At 37.3% G+C, this 23,884-nt stretch overlaps 1 protein-coding gene across 1 annotated transcript in view; it reads right to left on the bottom strand.

Annotated features, from left to right (window-relative positions):
- Positions 1-2,738: 2,738 nt before the first annotated feature.
- Positions 2,739-23,884, bottom strand: part of FREM2 (FRAS1 related extracellular matrix 2) — a 191,809-nt gene continuing 170,663 nt past the window's right edge. The window contains exons 15-24 of the mRNA XM_031001437.3: positions 22,555-22,686; positions 19,262-19,593; positions 10,936-11,128; positions 9,279-9,383; positions 7,715-7,842; positions 7,482-7,616; positions 6,619-6,745; positions 5,540-5,727; positions 4,882-5,028; positions 2,739-3,567 (exon numbers count right to left, since the gene is read on the bottom strand). Coding sequence (XP_030857297.3) covers positions 3,064-3,567; positions 4,882-5,028; positions 5,540-5,727; positions 6,619-6,745; positions 7,482-7,616; positions 7,715-7,842; positions 9,279-9,383; positions 10,936-11,128; positions 19,262-19,593; positions 22,555-22,686 — 1,991 coding nt within the window. The 3' untranslated portion in view covers positions 2,739-3,063. The remainder of the gene's footprint in view (positions 3,568-4,881; positions 5,029-5,539; positions 5,728-6,618; positions 6,746-7,481; positions 7,617-7,714; positions 7,843-9,278; positions 9,384-10,935; positions 11,129-19,261; positions 19,594-22,554; positions 22,687-23,884) is intronic.

Genomic DNA, 23,884 nt, shown 5'->3' with positions numbered 1-23,884 from the left:
TAGGGCTCTTTTAGACAAACAAGAGTGGAGTCTGCTGTTGTTATTCTAGAAAGATTTTTAAATTATGGTTCACAGATAATGACTGTTGTGTTTTTGGTTCAGGAGAGAATCTAATGCATATCCTGATACTTTAGTCCAAATAAAGAGCTGCATTCAGTTATAACCTTCCCAAGGACAGCAAGTGGAGCTTGGTTTCTATGCAATCTCTCAGAATAGCCAATCCTAGGTGAGCACCAGTAAATGTTAACTAAGGGCAAAAATGGGAATAAATAAGATCATCATTAAAATACATATTTCAGTGCTTCATGATTCATATGCTTAGAAGAGCCACTTGAATAATATTTATTTTTGGTTTTATTTTTACTATATAATATCAACAAGACCTTGATTGGAGTCAGAAGCCACTGAGTATCTAAGGAGCTATTATTGCTATATCCTGTTCTCTATGGGAAGTTATTTTATGTATTTGTTCTGATAGTACCAGAATAGTTCTCTAAAAACAAAATGCTAAACATAAGGGTCTATTTTATTTAATAAAAATTTTACCATATTCTTCCCACTAACAAGAGTTTCAAAAAATAATTAATGTATATTAAATTACATACTTAGTAAATAGATATTAAGAAAAATAATGCAAAATCCCAAGTACTTTATATTTTAAAAAGCTATATCTGCCTATTTCCCACAGATTCTCTTTTTTCAAGGGAATAAAGGGAAGGAAAAAGGGAGAGAGGAGAGTAAGAGAATAGAGGACAGAGAAGGATAAATATTTGGTAGGATAGGATAGAAATGTTCTGCATTTTATAAGCTCTCCAATTTATATACAGTAGCTTCATTAGAATATGCATTGCAGAGTGAAATTTGGTATAAAACCAGCTTGACCCAAAGCCTCAAAACAGACTTCGTACAGTAATGCTTCACTGATTGCTATATTCATTGACAGACTCCAAATTGCATGATAGGCTCGGAAGCTGTTAACTACTAAAATATCAGCAAGTTGATTGAGTATACTTGCTCTAACAGTCTACATCAATTGAACCCAATGGTAAGTAGGGAAAAGTCTATGCACTATTTGAAGTTCCCTAATCCATGTTCATTCCCATACAAATTATGAGGTAGCCAAAGAAGTAGCTAAGCATCTGCCAGAAGGTAAAGCAAAGGAAAGGGGAATGATTAAGAAATTACCACTATTTATCTTGCTAAATAAACTCCTGGGCTACACAGTACTTTCTGTTCATATAAGCCGTTAGTGGGACTTTTGAGCTGTAGGTGATATTTTTGTAAATTCTCCAATGAAAGGATACTACAGTCTATTTTTAAAAAACTGAACATGAAGTGCAGAGCTGCCTAAAAGAAGAAAGGCAACTATTGGACATATGACCTCTCTCTCAGTATCAGTGTTGCTTCCTTATCTTGATCAAGAAATGGTTGATACTTACAGACACCAAATTAAGATGTGCACATCTGTTCTGAGAAGTTTGCCTTTTAAAATTCTGCAGTGACCAAGATGTCCAATGTGGCCAGCTTATGGCTAGAAGTCAAAGGGGATTCTAGCCAGCATCTGAAGGATAATCTGTAGGCATTATTCTTTTTCTCCTGACCTTATTTTTCTTTGAAACATGTTTACTAGCTTTTGGAAAGCTGAAGTTTTCCCCTTCTAAGCGAAATTTCTGCTATTTGGTAACAAACACATTGATGCAGAAAGGCAATGGGAGGCTTGCCAAGGAAGCTCACTCAAGTTCCTTTGGCTTTGTGAGGTGAATGGTAAGCACTGTTACAAATTATATTTTTAAATATTGAGAGGGACCACATTGTACCAGTTCACTGAACTGGGGATGCCAGAGCGATGTCTTCTTGAACCAAATAAAAATATGGTCAATGATTCTGGCCACCTCCAAGACCATTTCTGGAATGATAGTTGCAGAGAGTCCCATCGTTTGGACCAGATGCTGGATAGAAAGCTAATAAAATGTCCTGTAGCCAATTTAAGTTCTAAATGTTATTGTGTGATTACGCTACTCCGAGGGATAACCTCATCTGTCAAAATGTTCCTTTGTTCTATAAAGTATGTATAAGAGGCACTCTGATTATACACATTATATTAATAAATACCACTTTCCCCCTTCACCATCTGTAATAATGTTTCTCATTATCATTTATGGGTTCAATACTGCAAACATCTAGGCTCAGTTCTTAGAGAACATTGTCTTGTAGTGACTCTAACTCTATGGCATTTATTCATCACCAAAATCTCACCAACCCTCTAATTTCCCACAAATGTTGAGCACCAATAAGGTATATTACCATGCAAGAGCTCTACCATTACTCACTATATGCCAAAACAGAGCAGCATCTCTTAAAAATCTCTTTCAGAATTAACATATTCTTTGGTTTAATTTAAAATTAAATATGCAAACAAAACAAGGAGAGTCTGATGAGAATGAGAAGCAATTCAAATTCAAGTGAGTGAGCTTCCTTCCCTCTATCTTTCCTTCCACTGTCTCCCAAGTAGTAGATCAGTTGATTTGTGGGTTGAGCCACCCCGGTCATAATTCTACGCTGTCTTCACCTATTTGAAAACTTGTCATAATAAACAGTGTGTTCACCAGTTTTCCAGACTAGCAACAAAAACCTTTCTAGTAATAATCTGTTATACAATGAATAAACAATGTGATAATTGCACCTTCAACATTCACACTAACGTAGCAACAGTAGATTCCTCTTACACTTGTAAGAGAGTCTGTTAGCACCTTTTAATAGATTTATCTCCACTGCATAGAGAATATGTCTAAAATGAGGAGTACATTTCTCACATCATGGCTCTGTGTACATATGAGTACGCTGTTGCTGCCTTCGGGGCAAGAGGAAAGATGCCTTAATTTGTCCTTTGATGCATAAAAGAGTATGGAGAATTCAAATCAAACTCCATTAGTACAGTCATATTCTCTGAGCAGCTTCATCACAGCCATCCTCCATTCTCTATGGTTTACCAGAAGTATTTAAGGTTCCATTGTGATCTTTTCTGAGGCACTTACGGAAAAGGTTGAATTCTACCTGCGGTTATCAAACTTCTGAGCTGTCATTGTGATGGCTCTGTGGGGGCACCATGGGCTCGCTGCTGCTGGAGCCTTTCGGGGCATCCTTCCCCCTGAAACTTTCCTTGCCCCTGCACATCAGCACTGCAATGACAGTGAGGCAGATGGTGAGTAACCCTACCGTGGTGCCTCCCACCACAGTGACCAGGCTGACTGCAGAGCTGGGGCTGTTGAGCTCCCAGGGGAGGATGCCATCTGGAGGTACTCTCCCATGGGGGATCTGCCTCTTGGTGCGGTCCAGGGCAATGTGCTGGATGTTTGTTCCTCGATTGTTTTCAGCACCAATCTCCCATGCCAGTGAGGGTGTGCTCCTGATCTCTCTCTTCTTCCGGCTCTTGGTGGTGGATTGGGGCTCTCCTTGACTCACCAGAGAATGGTACTCCACACTTCTTTTGCCAATACCTCGATTGGCATTGTCTTTCGATCTCACTGTATAGATCGTATGTATATACCATTCTCGGCCTAGAGCGACCTAGAAAGCACAACTTTATTTATTAGGAAATACTAGATACCATGTCAATCTAATCCACGACTCTTTGCAAGAGAAATTAATGGCAGAGATATTAATAAATGATTTATTTTAGTCTGCAGAATTAACTTACTTAATATTTTTGAATGAGTACTAGGTGCAAGGCTCTGTGCAAAGCACTCTGTGATATATTCTGTGCAACTCTTAAGGGAGTGAATATGTGGTACTTGTTGTCATAGAATGGGAGGGTTCTAAAGAACTATTAATAGATTATACAGTCTAGCTTATTCATTAAAAAAATGAGTAAATAAGAATATGTAGCAGTTAAGTGAGTTGCCCAATGTTACTCAACCAGTTAGTGGCAGAGGCAGGACTACAGCTCAAATCTTTTGAACCCCAGGACTCTTTTCACTGTGTCTTGCTGCTTATTGCATATAAGACCATAGGGGGAAAAAATCCATTTTCAAGCTTTTCTGGGGCTTTGGAAAAGGATGAATTTTCTGATGAGTCTTTGAAGCATGCAAGATTTAGGAAGGTCAGATGCTTTGAGATTTAATGGCAAAAATAAAAATAAAACATATCATACTTCAACTTCTTGTTTGAAAAGATTGAGAATAACAAACATGCTTTCTTAAGATCCTTCCTTAGGTTGAATGAAAATAACACATTTCTCCAGGCCATCCTGTCAGGTTAATTTTCAGTAAATATCCTAAGAGCTGCACTTGCTCCGGCAGAGATTTACAGTGTAAGCACCTCTTGAAATTTGTGGCATTTGTCTGCTCAGTGTTGTGGCAGCTGCCTGTGTTTCCCTCCACCTTTGATCCCTGAGTCAGGAATTTGTATCTTGGTTTCTGAAATCTTTGAGAGTGGAGCTGTGCACAGTTGCTTTCCTGAGTTCAGCAGTTCACACAAGATCACTCTAATTAAGATATTGGTGGAAAGTCAGCAGGAAGGAAGTTTTGAATAAGAAAAGCAGGTTACTCAACTGTCAGACACAGATTTATATTCTGGGCTAAATAAGACTCTTCATTACACATAGTCTTAAAATAATATTAATACATTAATAAAAGTGATAAGAGCTATGAAAGCCAGATATATTGCTAACAAAAATAATAAAAGCTGGGTTTATGGAGTGCTCACCATATGCCCAGCATAGGGCTATGTGGTTTATTTGCAATATCTTGTTCAATGTTCCCATTAACTGTATGCAATATTACTATTACTGCTATTTACATATGAGACATCTGAGGCATATAAATGTTCCATAACTTGCATGTGGGTACACAGCTACTACAAATGAGTTTGTTTTTGGCCTACCTGAAAGAGTGGTGTTGAGTCGACTTTAAATCCATCAGATCCAGGCTGATTCACTAAGAGAATGGCTTCAGGGTCATCCACTGCTAGTTTGGCATTAAATAGGACATTTCCAAAACTGGTCGCTTGTGTCTCTGGCTGAGCTTTGTCCTTTAAGCAGTAAGGAAAGTGGTGATTGCTGTAGATAATGCCACGGCTTTTGCCAGGACAGCATGTTTCTCTATTTGTTTTGTGCAAGTACAAATTACTATAAAATGTCACCATTTGGTTTACTAAAAATGATCATTTTGTTTGTTTTTCTATTTTTTCTTAAGAGACAGGGACCTTCTCTGTCACCCAGGCTAGAGTGCAGTAGCATGATCATAGATTGAACTTCCTGACTTAAGCAATTTTCCCACCTCAGCCTTCCAAGTAGCTGGGACTCCAGGCATGTGCCACGATGCTCGGCTAATTTTTTAAAATTTTTTGTAGAGATGGGGGTCTCACTATGTTGCCCAGGCTGGTCTTGAAATCCTGGCTTCAAGTGATCCTTCTACCTTGGCCTCCCAAAGTGCTGGGACTATAGTGTGGCCACTGTGCCCAGCCTTGTTTTTAAATATAAGACAAGGAGGCTGAACTTTGAAAAATCTATCTAGCTCATTTTTTGGGTCAAAGCACTTACCACAATTTTAAATCTATATAAGAGTGAAGGAGAGTCGGCTAAGCAGCCATATTCTGCATTCGTTGGACTATACTTGGGAACATAGCCATCAGCTCCAGTGCATAGAAACACCTTCTCAATGCTGCAGTAAAAGGAGTCACCCAGATTCTGGACAGGATCCACCATGACACGACCATAAATTATATCACCTGAAATAGAGATGTGGAAATGTTATTTCTGTTATGTGATAAGGTATATCAACGTGACACTGTAAACAGGTTATGACAATGAGGACACAGATATTATTTCCTTGCCACCCTCATCTACTATCAAATGTTGAAGGCCTGTTTGTATGAGCTTCAAGATCTGGTACATTCTCAGGCCTCAGGTAAGACCACTTTGCAGACTGACCACAAGTGACTAAAGATTTATTGAGTCTCAGATGCTCAGCCACTAGTGTGAATAATTTCAAAGATCTGGCCTATAATTTGGCATTAATAATATCCCATTGTGGTCCAAGTCCAGTTTACAAAAATAAGTTGATAAGATATATACTGATACAATATAGAATAACACTAAAAAAGAAAGTATCAATACAAAGCCTAATTAACATTATTTGTTTCTGAAAGAGGGTTTAATGAAACCCCCTGGTGTTCAATTCTTTATTTCATAACTATTATTGAACCCCTACCATGAGTGCCAGGTATTTCTGCTAGGTATGTGTGCTGGGTGCTGAATATACACCATTGAGTAAGGCAGGCACAATCTTTGCCTGAGAGGCATTTACAATCTCATGTAGCTGCAGCATTTAAGTTTACACAGATTGAAAAAAAAAACATTCTAGAAAATCATCTAGACTTGTTCCAAAAGTCACTTAGGTAAGACAGCTAGAGATTAGCTTCCTCAGAAAAAAAAATACCCAGTCATATATACCCAATCGCAACGACTTCCCACACCAGCCAGAGTGGGTAAAGACCCAGTTACATTCTCAAAACCATAAAAAAAGCTACAATTTGCCCCCTCAAATACAATTCCCAAAAAGCAAAGCACAAAAGATATACATGACAAACAGAGCATCCCTCTCATTTGTAAAGTGATACCTTCTGCAAAAGCAACATCACTCTCTTGCCCGAATCCCATGGATCCATCAGACAACCAGAGACTCTTCTTAGAGAGCAGGTACATTTGGGTGTTCAAGCTAAACTCAGCAGCCACTGGATCACTGACCTACAACCAAAGGTAAAAGTTCTTTTATGCATCGGTGGTTCTGATGGTGCACAAACATACTGTTCACAGATACATACATTCACCGTACACTGACTGTAGAACACTAAACACTGCATCGCAATTTTCACACCCTACCAAGCCAACTTAGAGAGTTGTAACATTGCTTTTGTCCTTGAGAAGGCAAAACTGGTGGGATCAAGTCATTTTTTGAATGGGACTAAATAGCATTGCTTGAGCTCATTTCCACTGGTTTATTGGGGTATATAAAGGACTTGTAAATATCATTGTCAGTAGAAGGCCAATAGTATAAATTCTTGAAAAAAAGATGCCATCACATTTTTTATAATACATAATGGCAATTAGGTACTTTGAGGTGGTTTGAGCTACAGGATTTCATTCTCTTTAGAGAAGAACAAGAAAAGAAATGAAGAAGTGTGGGGAAAATTCTCAAATCTCCAAGACAGCAAACTTCAGGAGGAGACAAGATAAGATCAGATAAGAAAAAAATAACCATTGCATACATTTAAACTCTGAATTTTACATCCTGTACTAACAACAGATAAAGGGCAAATCTTTCCTCATTCTTTTATCCCTAGCTTCCTTAACTGTCTGATTTCTTTTCTTTTCAGCATGCAAGAATTAATGTCATTCATGTGTGGATTTTTTTTTTTTACTAATAAATGAAAAACAAAGTGGGATTCTGCAAGTCATGAGATAATAATTCTATAAGCCACACCTGTTGGAATCGGATGTCAAGGTCAAAGGTGACAGGTTCTCTGGGGTTGCAGGTGACTGGCAGGCGGTATTCCTGATGTGATGGGGCGGTGCATGGCACCAACTTCACAGTATAGGTCCCTGAGTAGTCACGTACCTTTGAGGAGAAGATATTGATATATTACATTTAAAAATCTGAGGTGTAATCAGATGGCAGCAGCAGAAGAAAATTAATTAAGAGTCTTAGTCACTTACGGCAAAGTCAGAGACAAAGCTCCACTGCTGTACTGGCTGGTTATAGGTTGGTTCACTCCTTATGAGGTGGAGGGAAAATGTCAGGCCTGGATGATCAGCTGACATGATCACTGAGCTTGTAAAGGATGCTAGGAAAGTGCCAGTAATGATAATAATGATATAGTGGTTCAATTAAAAGACTGCATAACAGTTTAGAGTTTTCAAAATAAACGATCATACATTATTTGCTTCTGTTTTTATAAGAAGGCTGCAAAGCAGTCATGGTTAGTATAATTATCCTCCTCTGGCAGATGAAGAAACTGGGCTGTGAGTGACTGTGCGACTTTCCAAAGATCACACAGCTAGGATGTGACTTTCTGATTCCTACTTCAGTACTGTTTCTGCTCTATAGTTTTGTCAAAAGATAATTGTACAGAAATGCTCAAATTGTTCAGAGCTACTTTCTGGGGAGTCACAGCAGCACAATAAAGGGTGATATGAATGCATTTATTGTGCACTGAAGTTATGAGCTGAACTTAAAATAGTCTATTAGTATCCACACAGCTGGGCAAACCCAATTTATGAATGGAGTCTGATTTTAGTTAGATTGCCTGCAATCATGGTTACACAAAGATTCAGTTTATTAGAAAGGTAGACATGTAGAAGAAAACTGTATAGACCGAAAAATCCTCATTTTCCAGAACTGTCAAATACAATAAAGCAAAATGATTTTTTTGGATTCTTTCTTTCTTGTAGCTCAGTTCCATAAAAATACAATGAAGCCTTTCTCTTCCTAATTATTCAGCCTTATTCTCTTTTGTTAGAGTTCAAGTCCAGAAAAAGAAAAGCTGTAAAGATGTTGAGTGAACTATTTTCCCTTTCCCAATCTAATATAAGCTGGCAGAAAAATAGCTTATTTTTTATTTGACTCTCCATGTTACTAAACTGGTAATATGGAGAGTCAAATAAAAAATAAGCTCTTTCTAGTGAAATGTCCCTTGTTAAAAAAAAAAACAAAAAACAAATGAAGTTAGACGTGGGATTTTATCGACTGCTGCCTTGTTGATATTCAAAGCACAGTGCATCACAGTTAGTAAAATTGCATAGCCAATACTTATTAAACATAATTAACATGTCCAAAACTTAAATATGAAAGTGAAGTACCTCCTCTGACCCTATTGAAAGGGTTTCTCACAGTACCTAGGAAAAAGCTGTGAAAAGAGAAGTGCTTGCTGAATGAATCATCTGCAATTCAATTTGTACAATGGAAGCAAAGCAGAGAAAGAAATGATTATTCCTACGCTCTTTAAGGAAAACTTTACTTAAAATGAACTCAGTAGGGTTTCCTTTTAATTTTACTCTAATTATTTTGCATTTTCTCTGAAAGTCTGTACAATGATAATTTTGTGGATTATGAGGTGAAGCTGAACAATTATCAAGCTCTCATGGAGATAATCGCACATGTACAATTCATTTGAGATTAAGGGCTTCAGTGGTAACAGAGAAGCACGCTGAAATGTGTGAAGATGGAAAATCTACCTCCTTTTTGTGTGAGGAGTGGTTGTTAAAAGATAACGGGGCTTACCGGGATGTGACAGCACAAATAAGCCATGGAACTGAGCCTCTGTCTTGAAGTGCACGGCCAAGCGCCCCTCATCACCGATGCGCATGCTGGTTGGATAGAGAGAACCTATAATGGGGAGAGTACCAAGAATGAAAATATATGTAGCCAGAGACCCCTTATGTACAGATTCCTTCCAAAAATTAATTCAGGTTTGACTTGTCTTTAAGCATTCTGGGCAAAGGGGTAATATTATCAGAATTCTGAATAATGGAGGCAGAAGTATCTTCATGTTCTTTTCTAAGCAGAAAAGGGAGCCAAAATAAATTATTAAGTAACATGAGTGAAGTCACTATGAAATACACAGATTACTTACAATAGACCAAGTTTTTTTTTTTTAAATCTGAATTTACAAAAATGAAGCTGTAAATTGAGAGGCATGACAAAATTGTCAAAATGATGGAGATTCGGACATGTAAATAGAAATAGGTTTGAGTTATCCAGAATTATTCCTAATTTTATAGACTTAAAGAAACCTCTGAAGCTTTCCCAAGAAATTTAGCAGTTTGATAAAATTTGGCTCCAGAAATCAGAACGAAACAAGAGATCCTATGCGGAGGTTGGGAACCACAGAAAAATCCTCATTAACTTAAATATACATCTTCTAAAACAAGACACGGACTTAAAACATTTGAAATAATTTGGAATCATAACTCAGGGTGATCATATTACCTGTCACATAGCTCTAAAATAGAAACTATTCAAAATGAAACATGGAGAAAAAAAGACAACAACAAAATGAACAGAGCATAAATAGGTTTTAATCCACTTAAGAGAGTAGATTTACATTTGAGGTGCACTATTAACTCTGTTTTCCTGCTGGCTAGTAAAATGCAGTACTGGCATGACACTACAGATGTTTGCGGAATCGGAGCAGTAATACATGTCTGAAAAAGAAAAAGCACTCATCCTACTAATGGATTTATTAGATTGATGCTTGTGGACTTTGAACTATGAGTCTAACATGCAGATTGAAACCAAGCTTTGCAAATGCTTGCGAACTCGAACTAGTGGCATTCACAATCAGAGTTCGCAGACATTCAACTAAAGTACCCCAGAGTAACAGAAGTTTAAATCAGAAAGAGATATTAGAAGTTGTGTCTATCATTCAGAAAAAGTTAAGTCCCAGAAAGGTTAAGCAATATGCTTGAGATCTCACAGCTAGTTAGTTGTAGAGTCATGACTAGAATTCAGGCCATAATTTGTATTTAATTTAAATGCACCTCTTTTTTTCAGAAATAAAAATGTGTAACTTTTTCCCTTGGTCATTTCTTGCTTTCGTTGGAGCTTCCTCTATCCATTTTCTAGAATTCAGAAAAATATATATGTTGTGTTATGTAACACATAAATAATTAATCACCTAAAATAGATCACAAGGATAAAATATCCGTGAAATATATAAAGTTATATTTAATAATCACATATTACACAAAATTTAAAGCCCTAATATGATTTAAAGAGTTTTTTGATGAAAAAGGTGAAATTATCTTATTATAGATAGAAAATGAAAATATACTGAAATCTGCTAGTACTACTTTTAGCAATGGCAAAAAAAAAAATCCTCTTAAATAGTTTAAATAGGTTACAAAACTATAGAATTTTCCAAGTCTTCTGAACTCACCTTGAAGTTCAGCCTCTGGGGGGCTGCCAATTCCATCATTCCACAAGATGGCAGTGTCGTACACAAAAGTCAGACGAAGCTCTGACTTCAAGTCAAAATGCTGCCAGCCTCCTACCCCCACGGGGGAATGGAACACGTAGGAAACATACAGAGGGACTCGAAGGGTCACATAGGACTGCACTAGGTTTAGGACCTAAAACAATAAAATTACATCAATCAACATGACTCAGTGTTAACTAAGTGGGCCTAATTTTGTACAAGCCATTTGCTCTTTTCGCTTAACTGAAGATTTTGAGTAATCATTGAGAAGAGGAAATGACAGCATTTTATAACACTATTTTCCCCTCACCTAATTTTGGATCAATTAAATAGTTGTTACTAATTACCTTCATTGGCAACAAAGGATATGTACCAGAAATCCTTAAGACAGTGCATTATTTTGAGCATACTATACTTACAAAATCCTCTTTACTTTAGAGCAGTTTTATGAAGATAGTTACATACCATGTAATTCACCTATTTAAAGTAAATAGTTCAATGGTTCTTAGTATATTTAAGGAGCTGTGCAACCAACACAATCAATTTTAGAAGATTTTCATCACCTCCAAAAGGAAGCCTGTACTTATTAGCAGTCACCCCCAATCCCTCCTCCCCGCCAGTCCCTGGAAACCACTAGGTCTTTATGTATTTGTCTATCCTGGACATTTCATATAAATGGAATCATACAAAATGTGTTTTTTTGTGATAGATTTCTTTCATTTAGCATAATGTTTTCAAGGTGCATCCATGTTGGAGCACGTTTCAATACTTCATTCCCCTGTTACTGAATTGCAGCCCATTGTATGCACATATTACATTTCATTTATCTATTTATCACTTCATGGCCATTTGGGTTGTTTCCAGTTTTTAGCTATTATAAAAAATGCTGCTATGAGCTACTTTTTTATTAAGGGAATATGAAACATAGATCTGGAAGCAAATGTATTTACTAATGACGTATAACATTTATAATATCTCAAGAATAATTAGTTGAAATGAAGTGTTTTGCCTTGAATTTTATACTTTCCTCCTTCTGGTGTTTAGCAGATGGGTTGGGAATAGTGGAGGACAAACTAATATTTATTTATTGAGTACTTACCATATTTCAGAAACTGTACTAGTTTCTGAATAAACACTATTTAATATTTTCACTCTCCACCATAATTATTTTGCATGTATGGATGGATAGTTGGATGGTCAATGGATGATGGATAGAAAGAGAAGAAGATAAAATTAAGACTCAAAGGAAAAAGGCAAATGTCCCACAGTATTCTCTAAACCTCCTGAATGGCTCGGACAAGATCAGAACTCAGCTTTTGGCCCATGTTTTTTTCTATTCTGTCTTACTTCATCGTATTCCAAACAAAGATGAAGGCAGTCCTAAGGTCATCTAACAAAGGTTATCATATTTCATTCTCAAAATAGCTCTGCACAATAGTAGGACAAATACAACTAGCCTCTTCTACACAAGAGGAAAGGACTTAGGTCAGATCACACTCCATAGAAGTTTGAGTCAGGCTGTCTGATTATGGTCTAGTTCTCCTTCCACACAGCTCACAACAAGAATCACAGGCATGAGTCAGCAAATAATTTAAATCATGAGAACTATAATTTAGAACATTCTTAAGAAGTTAAAAGTAAACTGCTCATGTCACAAAAATGATGACCTGAATCCCTAATAAAAATATATAGAAAAGAACCATCAACCAAAACAGTTATTTCATTCTTCGCTGTATAGTATAGTAGTTAGCATTCCCTCTTACCTGCTAGCCTGGCCAGCAGGAGAGATGCTTTGCATTAAAAGTCCTTTGAGACAGTAGTTTCTATGGGCGGCTATTATTACCTCATTGAGCAACTGATTTTGAAGTGCAGGGAAATGGATGGTGATTAAGTCAACCCATATGCCACTAGTCCTTAAGATTAATATTTTACCTTGCAATTTTAATAAACCATGATTTTAAAAAATAATTAGGCTTTAGGCATAGATTTCCAATTAAGCTTTATAGGTGCTAAGAATAATTTTTTTCCAATGTTATATTCTATCCATCAAATGTTACTGAGTATGCTATTTTGGAGGGAATTACTAATATTCACTTCCTATGAATAAGTTACTTGGAGTACAGCTCCCCAACTAATTCTTATTTGATTTTATTTGATGCTGTGGTAAACTAGAGCTTGATCATTTTTGGACACAGAATCAGCATTCCATTGCATTTTCTTAGTACCCATGGCTAGGTCTTCTTTCTGTCTACTTAGAATCTCTACCTGGAGGAACTGGAGCCTAAATGAAGCTACCTTGACCATCTAGATCACCTACCTTCTTCAGAAGTGAAGAGTGCAATGCAATCATTCTAACATTTAGATGTCAACTTAAAAAGCACTTAATTTTCTTTCAGCCTGTATCACAGGACTTTTCAAGGTATTTGTTTATACTGAAATAAATATCTGTCAAATCTTAAAGAAACCGAGACACAATGAGTGATTTCATATGTCCCTATTGCTGTTTGAAGTTTCTTCATCAAAGGCAAGCAATACTTTAAATTCCATATTTAAAAGGAAAGTGTAAAATGCAAATACCATGGAAAAAGTAACACACTGTCGAATTTATTCTGCTACACACTGGGGTAAGTATATATCTTGCAAAATAATTTAGAGTGGCTTACATATAAAAGAGAATCAGTGTACAAAGTATAAAACAATGGGATGGAAAAATGACCTCTTAAGTATATTCCAGCCTCAAAGTTTCATATATCTAAATCAAATACATAGTAAAAAAGAGGCATAATTATTCCCCAAAGCAACTAAGAAAAAAATTTGTTTACTTTTCCAAAATTATTCTATGTCTTCTGATAAGTACATTATAATTTCATGTTTTAAGTGAAAACTATGATTGGGGTTGCATTTCTGTAGCTTATTCATGCACATTGAACAATGTTATCAGTCGCTGTTTACCTGTAAACAAATGGGAGAGTTAAGATTCTATGTCGCAAAACAGCTAGCCAGGACAATAAAAGATCAAATGATCTGCAGTCTTCAATTATTTTAAAAAATTGTTTTCAAGAGAAAAACTACCAAACTATCCGATAGTTCTAAGAACTTAATTTAACTTTAACAACCATTTTGCATCTAAAGTGTTTTTTATTGTGAACCCAAACAACTTTAAATTTTATTTACAAAATAGGTGTCACACACAAAGGTAGAGTGGAATCATTTATTTAATTCATCTCTATTTTGCTTTTCCTGCTATTTATCTGTGTTTATATTTTAGAAACTATTAAAATGATTTTAGAGTTAAATATCATTAGAGAAATTCCAAATTTGTTTTTTTTGGCAAGTAAAATTCTTAACTTTTATGAGTGATGATCTGACTCTTGTAACTACTTTGTTCCTCCGTAAGCTTCATGTCTGGTGTCCTCATGAGTACTTGGTATGTTCCCTGGCACAGAGTAGGTGTTCATGGAATACTTCTTTAATGAATGAATGTACAAATAAATGAGATAGCAAAATCAGATATAGATCTAATAACAGTTGAAGCTAGATGTAGTCTACCTGCATAAAAGTTAATCACACTTCATTGCTGTTAACAGATAACTATCCTGTTAACTAATAAGGTAAATAATCTGGAGAAGGCAGAAAGCCCTTACAGAGTGTGTTGATTTTCATTTACAAAGAAAAATGCAGGGACTTGGCAATATTTTATGCTGGTAGCTTTAGCTACTAAGAACACATTTAAAAAATCAATTCTCTATCATGTTGTTCCTAGCAAAAGCAATTACCAGTTGATAAAATGTGTTTGCACAGTGATTACCTTGAGCTGAGATGCCAAATTTGGGAAAGGACTAGAGGAGGGCAAGTAATGTCTGCTAGGCGCTTGGCCTGGGCTCTGTGGGATTGTTGAGGACAAACAGACCTGGGTCAGCACTGGCTTGCTCCAGGGGCTGTTTCCTGGGGTGGTCAATAAAACCACAAAGCCTCTGAAGCACATGGAGTCTGTGCTGATGGTTTGCTTTTTATTTTTCTCCATTTTCCCATCCTTAATGCTGAAATGCAAAAGTTTGGAAGGCTCTCATGACATTCTAAAATAGAGTGTAAAGTAGAATTTACCAAGCATTTACTTTGCTTTCCTTCAGGTGCCATCTCATGAAATATGCTTGCATTCAACACTGATCTGCCTGTATTCAGATGAAGCTGTAGACCACTGTTGTTAGGACATGGATTTGCACCGTTTTACGAACAGTGGGTGTGGATGTAATCTGGCATGTATTTTCATGAATGCTGTCAGGCAGCATACTTGTACCAAGGACAAAGGAAAAAGTTCATCTGGCTTTCTTGCAATTGCATCCATGACCATATCCATTTCTCACATTCACTCACATTCAATTTAATGCCCAGATAAGCATATTATGATGTGTTTAACAGCATAGGTTTACAAGCTACACGAACCTGGGCTAGTTATTTGAATTCTCTTTGCTTCAAAACTTGTACTTATCTCAAAGGGTTGTTGTGAGGCTAGAATGAGTGGAAATATACAAAGTATTTAGAAGAATGGCAGGCATGTAGTAAGCAATCAATAAATGTAAGCTATTACAATTATCATTGTGCTTACTGTTATTGTTAGTACTGTTATTAGATATTTTGTTCTCTTCACTATAAGCCAAAACTAATGGAGGAAAATTAGGGCAATATCTCAGAGGGTTGAATTTCTTCTACTTTAATTTTTATTTTCTTCTCCCTCACCTATGTGTAAATAATATGTGTGTGTATGTTGAGGTGAGGGTGTAGGAGACTATCAACAGCAAGGGGAAAAGTAGAAACTTAACCTCAGTGAAGAAGGTAGAAGAAAATGGGACGGCCATCTATGATGGTTAATTTTAGGTGTCAGCTTTACTAGACTAAGGGATACCCAGATAGTGGGTAAAGCATTATTTCTGGGTGTGTCCATGAGAGTGTTTCCAGAAAAGATTGGCATTTGAATCCATGGACTGAGAAAGGAAGACCCATCCTCACTCAATGTAAGTGGGCACCACCAAATTGGTTGAGGCCTAGATAGACAAAAAAGGAGAAGAAAAGGACAAAAATAGTACTTATCTCAAAGAGTTGTTGTGAATTATCTCTCTCTCTTTCTCGGAGCTGGGACACTCTTCTTTTCCTGCCTTTGGATATCAGAACTCCCAGTTCTCTGGTGTTTAGACTTGGGGACTTAACCTGGGTTCTTAGGCCTTTGGCCTCTTGGAGTGGGCCACACCACTGGCTTCCCTGGTTCTCCATCTTGCAGATGGCCTGCCCTGGAACTGTTCAGTCTCTACGATCTCGTGAGCTAATTCTCATAAGGAATCCCTTCTCATCTATCTATTCTATTGGTTCTGTCTCTGGGGAGAACCCTGACTAACACAACATCTCTAAGTTTCACTCCAAGAGAGTAAGCAACATGTTTTATTAAATTGTATTACCATTTAATTTACAATAAGGATTTTAGAATTTTATAACAAGATCCTAAAATCTCAATGATTTACTCTGAATCTGGTCATCACTATGAGATTGATCATCATGGTTATGCTATTAAATTTATGTTTAACAATGCAGAAGCAGAAGTCTTTCAGAAGGAGCTCATACAAGTTAGCCATCTTCCTTAAGAAAGTAGCACAGACTATTAAGAACTGAATTATGTTGTAGTTCTTATATTGCACTCTCTTCTAGTATTATGGAACATAAGCTTTTCTAGCAGGCAAAACTTAACTGAAAACCTACAATTGCTGATTTTCACCTAATGGAGTAGGACTGTTGTCAGTTCCAATAGAGAAGCAGAGTAATGACTTTTCTAGCTGGCAGTCATAGGAAGAAAAAAAATACTGAGCACAAATAATTTGATAAAGGAACTGGAATTTTAAAAATCTAGCAAAGTATGGTCACTTTAGCTGATCTAAATTTTACAGTAAGATTTGATTTGAAGAATGAACACAGTAGAGGGCAAGCTTTGCATTCAAAATAAAACAGCCTTGCTACATTAAAAAAGCGGACAGATATAATAGGATAAAGCTTAGGCAGGCAAGTGCAGGGTTTTTATTACTGACAGAAAGGGCTACCTGGGTAACCTACAAAAGACGGAGAAGTGCTGCCACTTTGTGGAGAAGATAGAAAACATTCTTAAGGGTAAAAACAGACTATAAACTAGATGAGATCTACAGAGAAGTTCAATAGCATGAAGTGATTTTTTTTTTTTTTTTTTTTTTTGAGATGGAGTTTCACTCTTGTTGCCCAGGCTGGAGTGCAATGGCGCGGTCTCGGCTCACCACAACCTCCGCCTCCCAGTTCAAGCGACTCTCCTGCCTCAGCCTCCTGAGTAGCTGGGATTACAGGCATGCGCCACCACGCCCGGCTAATTTTATTTTATTTTATTTTTTTTGACAGAGTCTCTCTCTGTCGCCTAGCCTGGAGTGCAGTGGTGTGATCTCAGCTCACTGCAACCTCTGCCACCCGGGTTCAAGTGATTCTCCTGCCTCAGCCTCCTGAGTAGCTGGGATTACAGGAGCCCACCACCAGACCCAGCTAATTTTTGCATTTTTTTAGTAGAGACGGGGTTTCTCCATGTTGGTCAGGCTGCTCTTGAACTCTCGACCTCAGGTGATCCGCCTGCCTCAGCCTCCCAAAGTGCTGGGATTACAGGCATGAAGCCACTGCTCCTGGCGTATGAAATGATTTTAACAAGGAATGAGAACTACAACATAATCCTATTTCTATATCCAATTTTGTTTATGCCAATAGATGCTGTGATGTAAGCAAGAATCTGAGAGAAAAGCAACCAGAAAGGAAATAGAAATAATTTAGTAATGGACTGAAGGCAGCTTTGTAAGGAAGACATGAAGGAAGTAGAGATACCTGATCTATAAAGAAAAATGGTAAGGTAGATTTGTTAATATGAGACTTTATTTTTCTTCTTGGGATTGAATCTTTATTTTTCCATGTTTCTTTCAGGTGGCAAAAACAGGTTAGGAAAGAGGAATCTACAGGATGAACACTTATACGTGTTTAAGTAACTTGCTCAAAGACATATAGCTAGAAACTATCAGAGCCAAATTTTGGTCAGCATTTGCTTGATTCCAATATCCAGATTCCACCATCTTATACTGCTTCTCTATTGCTATTTCTATTGACATTTTTAGCAATCCCTGTAAGTTACTAAACATTGCTGCTTTTTGACAAGGTGGCTATGGTCATGTCTCACCACCTCTGAGTCCAATTCAACATCACCACCAGCTGAACTTGTCAAAGTCCACAGCTTTACTGTGGGATTATCTCATACTAGTTATCTAGTTTTTTCTTGCTACTTGTTGTTACGTATTTCAACACCTTATGAATATAGCACAAAAAAATGCAGCCTAACTTTAGCTCAATCTCGAAGGGCATTATATAGTCTATATATCATCCAACACTTCAATGCATAAACCTACTTATGTAACTCCTTATTTAGTCCAGGTAAGGTATAGCATTGCTTTTAGTTCAAATACTCATAACAATTTTAAATCATGCCCTACATATTTTAGGTTCTCTATTGTAACCCTCAAGAAGATCTTGCTTCCTTATCATTTTAACAACTTTGTTGCTGATGATGGGGTGGGGGTGAGGATTGTGTGTGTGTATGTGTATTTTATGTGTGAATGTGTAGTATGAAGAAGAATCAGTAACTGTAGAGTGCAAATAACAATAACTTTTAATAAAAACACTTCTGACTGTGTTAATGATAGATACATGAATCAAAAAGCGAAGAAGAGAAAAACAGAAAGAAAAGGAAGGAGAGTAAAACAGGAGGCTAAAAGCCGAGAAAGTTTTGTAAAATGTAGGGGAAGAAGAAAGTTAGAAAAGAGGGAGAAAAATTAGACTGACTCCCAGGATGGTAAAACCTCACTTTAGGTGGCTCATGATACAACATCACAGGCATCTACACATAAACAGAGAAACAACATAGTGTATACTTTGAAGAGAAGTCAGTATTTGGATTTTTATAATATCAGAGTAGATTTTGAGCTTAAGGCAATAATTATACAGCATCCTTTTGACATAGATATAATGTTTCTAACCCATTGTCAAAAACTACGTATATTCTGGCCCATTGTTAAGAAATAGACATGGATTTTCACACCATCCATGCCAGTTGTCTGGTCCCTTGTTGTCAATAATTACCTACAACACCAAGATGGAAAACTGGAGTTGGGACTTAGTACAAATCTATGTGACAAAACAAACCAATTGGTTTATCCAGTGACCAAACTCAGATGTTATAAATCTGTACCTGTCCATCCGTTCCAATGGTGCCACCACAGTCAGCAAGGAGTTCTGACATGTCATAGTAGCTAACGAACTCCCATAAACAGGCTTCTAGGTTCAGGTTCCGGTAGAAGCGCAAGGTATTGGAACCTCTGATGGACAAGCTGTACTGGTAAGGATATGTCTCTCCAATTATTTCTGGATTTTTGGTAGCATCAGTCAAGAAACCATAATGAGTCTTCACTTCAGTATAATCCAGGAGGTTGGAGCACTTGTGGTTTCCAACTCTTGTGCCATCAGGGCTGAGGGTGAGCTCAAAGTTGGAAAGCTCTCTAGTGGAGATCACGGGGAGCATGCCTATGATAAATCAAAATCATTGTTAACATTCTTTCAAGTAGCCAAGAATTTTGAACACTTTAAAACTTCTTTATCTCTTAAGAAAACAAGTGTCATAAAATGCCATACAGCAGTGATGATCAAAATGGTGTCCAGGCCCGGTGACGTGGCCCATGCTTGTAATCCCAGCACTTTGGGAGGTCTAGGTGGGTGGACCATCTGAGGTCAGGAGTTCAAGACCAGCCTGGCCAACATGATGAAACCCTGTCTCTACCAAAATTAAAATAGCTGGGCATGGTGGCGGGTGCCTGTAATCCCAGCTACTTGGGAAGCTGAGGCAGGAGAATTGCTTGAACCCGGAAGGCGGAGGTTGCAGTGAGCTGAGATCGCGCCACTGAACTCCAGCCTGGACAACAAAGGTGAAACTCCATCTCAAAAAAAACCCCTACAAAAAACAAAAAAATAAAAAAGTGGTATACTAAGAACCCTGGGGTTTCCCAGGAAAATTTCAAGAGACCCATGACTTAATCGCTATTTTCACAATGATAGTAAGTTATTATTTGACTTTGCCACCCATATTCTCTCACAAATGCGGTTTTTCAGAGACTACAAGATATGATAAATTGCAACAGATTGAATGCAGAAGCAGAGAATCCAGTTATCTTCTATTAAGTCAGACATTAATGATACCTTCAAGAATATAAAAGTGCCACTCATCATTTTTTCTTGTTTTATAACATAGTTTTTTAAAGGATGTATTTCATGTTAATATGTAATGTATTTCTTTTTGTAATTTTTAAATAAGTGAATAAATAACAATTCCTCAGTTTTAATTTGAAATCCAATAAATATTTATAGATATCACCCACATAAACAAAATCTCTTTGAGATCTTCAGTAATTTCTAAGATGTCCTGGATCATAAATGTTGAAAACTGGCCATGTGTGGTGGCTCACATCTGTAATCCCAGCACTTTGGGAGGCCAAGGCAGGTGGATCACTTGAGGTCAGGAGTTTGAGACCAGCCTGACCAACATGGCGAAACCCCGTCTCTACTAAAAATACAAAAATTAGCCAGGCATGGTGATGCACGCCTGTAATTCCAGCTACTTAGGAGGCTGAGGCATGAGAATCGCTTGAACCTGGGAGGTGGAGGTTGCAGTGAGCTGAGATCGCGCTACTGCACTCTAGCCTGGGTAACAGAGTGAGACTCTGCCTCAAAAAAAATTTTTTAAAAAGTTGAAAACTACCACCATTAAAAAGTACAGGCTAAGGACTGAAAATTTGTTCCGTAAAGGGTCAAATAGTAAATATTTTAGCATTGTGGTCCCTGAGGTTGTTGACTGTTCAGTGCTGCCATCAGAGTGAAAGCCACTACCATGAGAAAGAAGAAACAGAACTGTGTGCAATAAAACTTTATCATGGGCAATGGATTTGAATTCCATACCATCTTTATGTCTCAAAAGTAGACTTCTTTTTTTTTTCCCCAAACATTTAAAAATATAAAACCTATTCCTAGCTTGCAGACCATATGAAAACAGGCAGCACACTTTGGGAGGCCGAGGTGGGCGGATCACGAGGTCAGGAGATCGAGACCACGGTGAAACCCCATCTCTACTAAAAATACAAAAAATTAGCCGGGCGCAGTGGCGGGCGCCTGTAGTCCCAGCTACTCGGGAGGCTGAGGCAGGAGAATGGCGTGAACCCGGGAGGCGGAGCTTGCAGTGAGCCGAGATTGCACCACTGCACTCCAGCCTGGGCGACAGAGCGAGACTCCGTCTCAAAAAAAAAAAAAAAAAAACAGGCAGCAGACTGCATTTGGCCACAGGACATAGTGTGTTGAGCCCTGGCATAAGCAATACAGCAAAAGACTATGAACCAGTTCTTCTCTTTGAGCCTTTCACACCTCTTCCTCTCAGATTCAGTCAGAGCAAAACTCCGGCCCCACAGAAGAAGTGGTCAGCCTCAACTACACTTCTGGCAGAACTGTGGCTATTGAACATTGAACAGTGCATTCAGAAAACGCAAAGCCAAGCCCTAGGAGTGGCAGAAGAGACCACTCTTTCTTTTAGGAAATAACTCTTATAGGTCTGTGTTTCCCTGATGGGTCCCTTCTCAGCCCTTTGCAGCTCAAGTCACACCTCCACATGGACCTAGAGACCGGGTGGTTCAGGGACCAACATTATGCTATAAAGGAAGGAATGCAGATTCCTCACCACCTGTCCTTCCAATCCCCAGAAAAATCTCAGGTTGTAATAGGAAGACATAGCAGATGTTCTTGTTCTGGGGGAGGCAGATTCTATGTTGCAGCTCCTAATCATATTTCCTCTCCCTTAGCTACATAAAATATAACTAACATATCAAGTAATTTTATTAACAATTTGCTACAAGTGTAAAGTGAATTGAGTGGAAAATAACTTGAAAATGCCTTCCGCACATGGTAAAATATTCATAAAGTATGATAAAGTTATTGACGCACACATTCTGGTCATGGCTACCTAGCCAGAGAAAATAGACACAATATTTAATACCTGTTAGTTTCATTTTTATTTTATTTAAATATCTAGGAAATGTCTTACAGTTACATGATAAATATTGAGAGAGACATAAAACTCCAGCTATAAAACTGCAACACATGTTGAAGCTAGGGACTAAGATATCAAATACTCTACTGTAACTTCAAGTTTACGATTGAAGATGCATTTGTACTCTTTCATAAAAGCTAGACTAGGTACCAAAGTTTTGTTTTATCGTGTCTGGATAGGTATTACATCTACCTAATTTTAAAGAATGCTTACATTGCCATAGTTATAAAAACAGGGTAGAACAAAGCTAAAACAGTTGAAAGAAGCGGAAGGACTTGAAGCTCAAGTTGCAAATTGAACGTTTATTTAAGCTTGGTTATTTAGAAGATGAAGGAAAATACAACAGGTAATGAGGAGTCCAAAGCAATTCCATGGATTTGCTTACCCAAGTCACCTACCATCTATGTGTGGCATTGTGACAGTGAGCTTGATAAGGTTTGTGTAGTCTGGATCCTCAGGGCCTGTGTAACGCAATTTAGCTGAGAATGGCTCTGCTCCAACAACCCCAGGTACACGGGGCTGACAAAGACCTTGAAAAAAAAAAAGACCATATTTATGCAAAAAGAAGGTAATCAATAATACATAAAGAATGTTTTAAAAAATAGGAGCTATTATTTTTCTGTGTACTTTCAACTTCTCTGTGGAGTAGGGCATGGCTAAGGGTGTACATCATGTGATAAGGAATTAGAAGTCCACAGGGTGAGAAGTAATCACAGCAGACAGTTAGTGGCCACTTGACAATTTATGGATTGTTCAAACTTTGAGAAAAAATTTGTTACCATTCAATGTAACTTAATGTGTGCTGGTTATTCTAGGTCATGGTCATATTCACAAAATCATTTAAATATAAAGTATGAACAGATACAGTAAAAATGACTGAAAGTCAGTAGGATAAAAGTAAGTGTAGTTAAACCAAGTAAATGTTATTTTTACTCTAGAATAATATACTTATCATTAGTTATGTTTACATTACTTATAAGTGAATAAAACTAAAACTGTGCTCATTTTAGGAACAAAAACTAAAGTCTCCTTAAAAATCAGAGAGCAAAATATGTAGAGTTTTCTCTATAGATGTAATTTTTTACAGTATGTGTATTGTACATTATAATCCATTTTATATTCATCTCTTTCTGTCTCATATCTCCCAGTGACCTTCAAGAATTTGGACATGAAACTCTTTCTCCAGTATTTCCTTTAGGAAAATAGTGGGGTTTCTATTTGAACATCATGAAAGGAACCAAGACGCTGAATTATAATTTCAGGAGAACTTGGAAAGACACAATTGCTTATCTATTTGTATAAAACAGAGAAAACAGACAAATATGTATTAGAATAGCAAGGAAATCAGAGTCAGGCCCCAGCATAGAGGCTGTCTGATTTATTAAAAGAGAGAATCATTTTAAGACATTATTTAAATATTCCATCCTGAATATATAGTAGTCACAGGTGGGACATATGACCTCTATGCAGCAAATTTACTTTTGAATGCGGTGTGCAAATAGATGATTTAGAAATAGAATCAAATATATACAACCGTTTTTAAGAAAAATCTCATTAAAAATTATTCTGCAGAGTGAAGGATTTATTTATACAGTGGATTTCTTGTCTTTCCAATGTTGTCCCCAGCCACATCCTATTCTCCATCCTCAATGTGTCTTTGCTCCAGCCTTAAATACAGTCTCTCTTGTAATACCAAGGTGTTAATTTGCACGTACCCCTCTATCTGGA

This window comes from Gorilla gorilla, chromosome 14 (genome assembly GCF_029281585.2).
Source record: "Gorilla gorilla gorilla isolate KB3781 chromosome 14, NHGRI_mGorGor1-v2.1_pri, whole genome shotgun sequence".
NCBI classification, from domain to species: Eukaryota; Metazoa; Chordata; class Mammalia; order Primates; family Hominidae; genus Gorilla; species Gorilla gorilla.
Note: the sequence above shows the minus strand (reverse complement) of the source record. Positions and strands in the feature narration are given on the sequence as shown.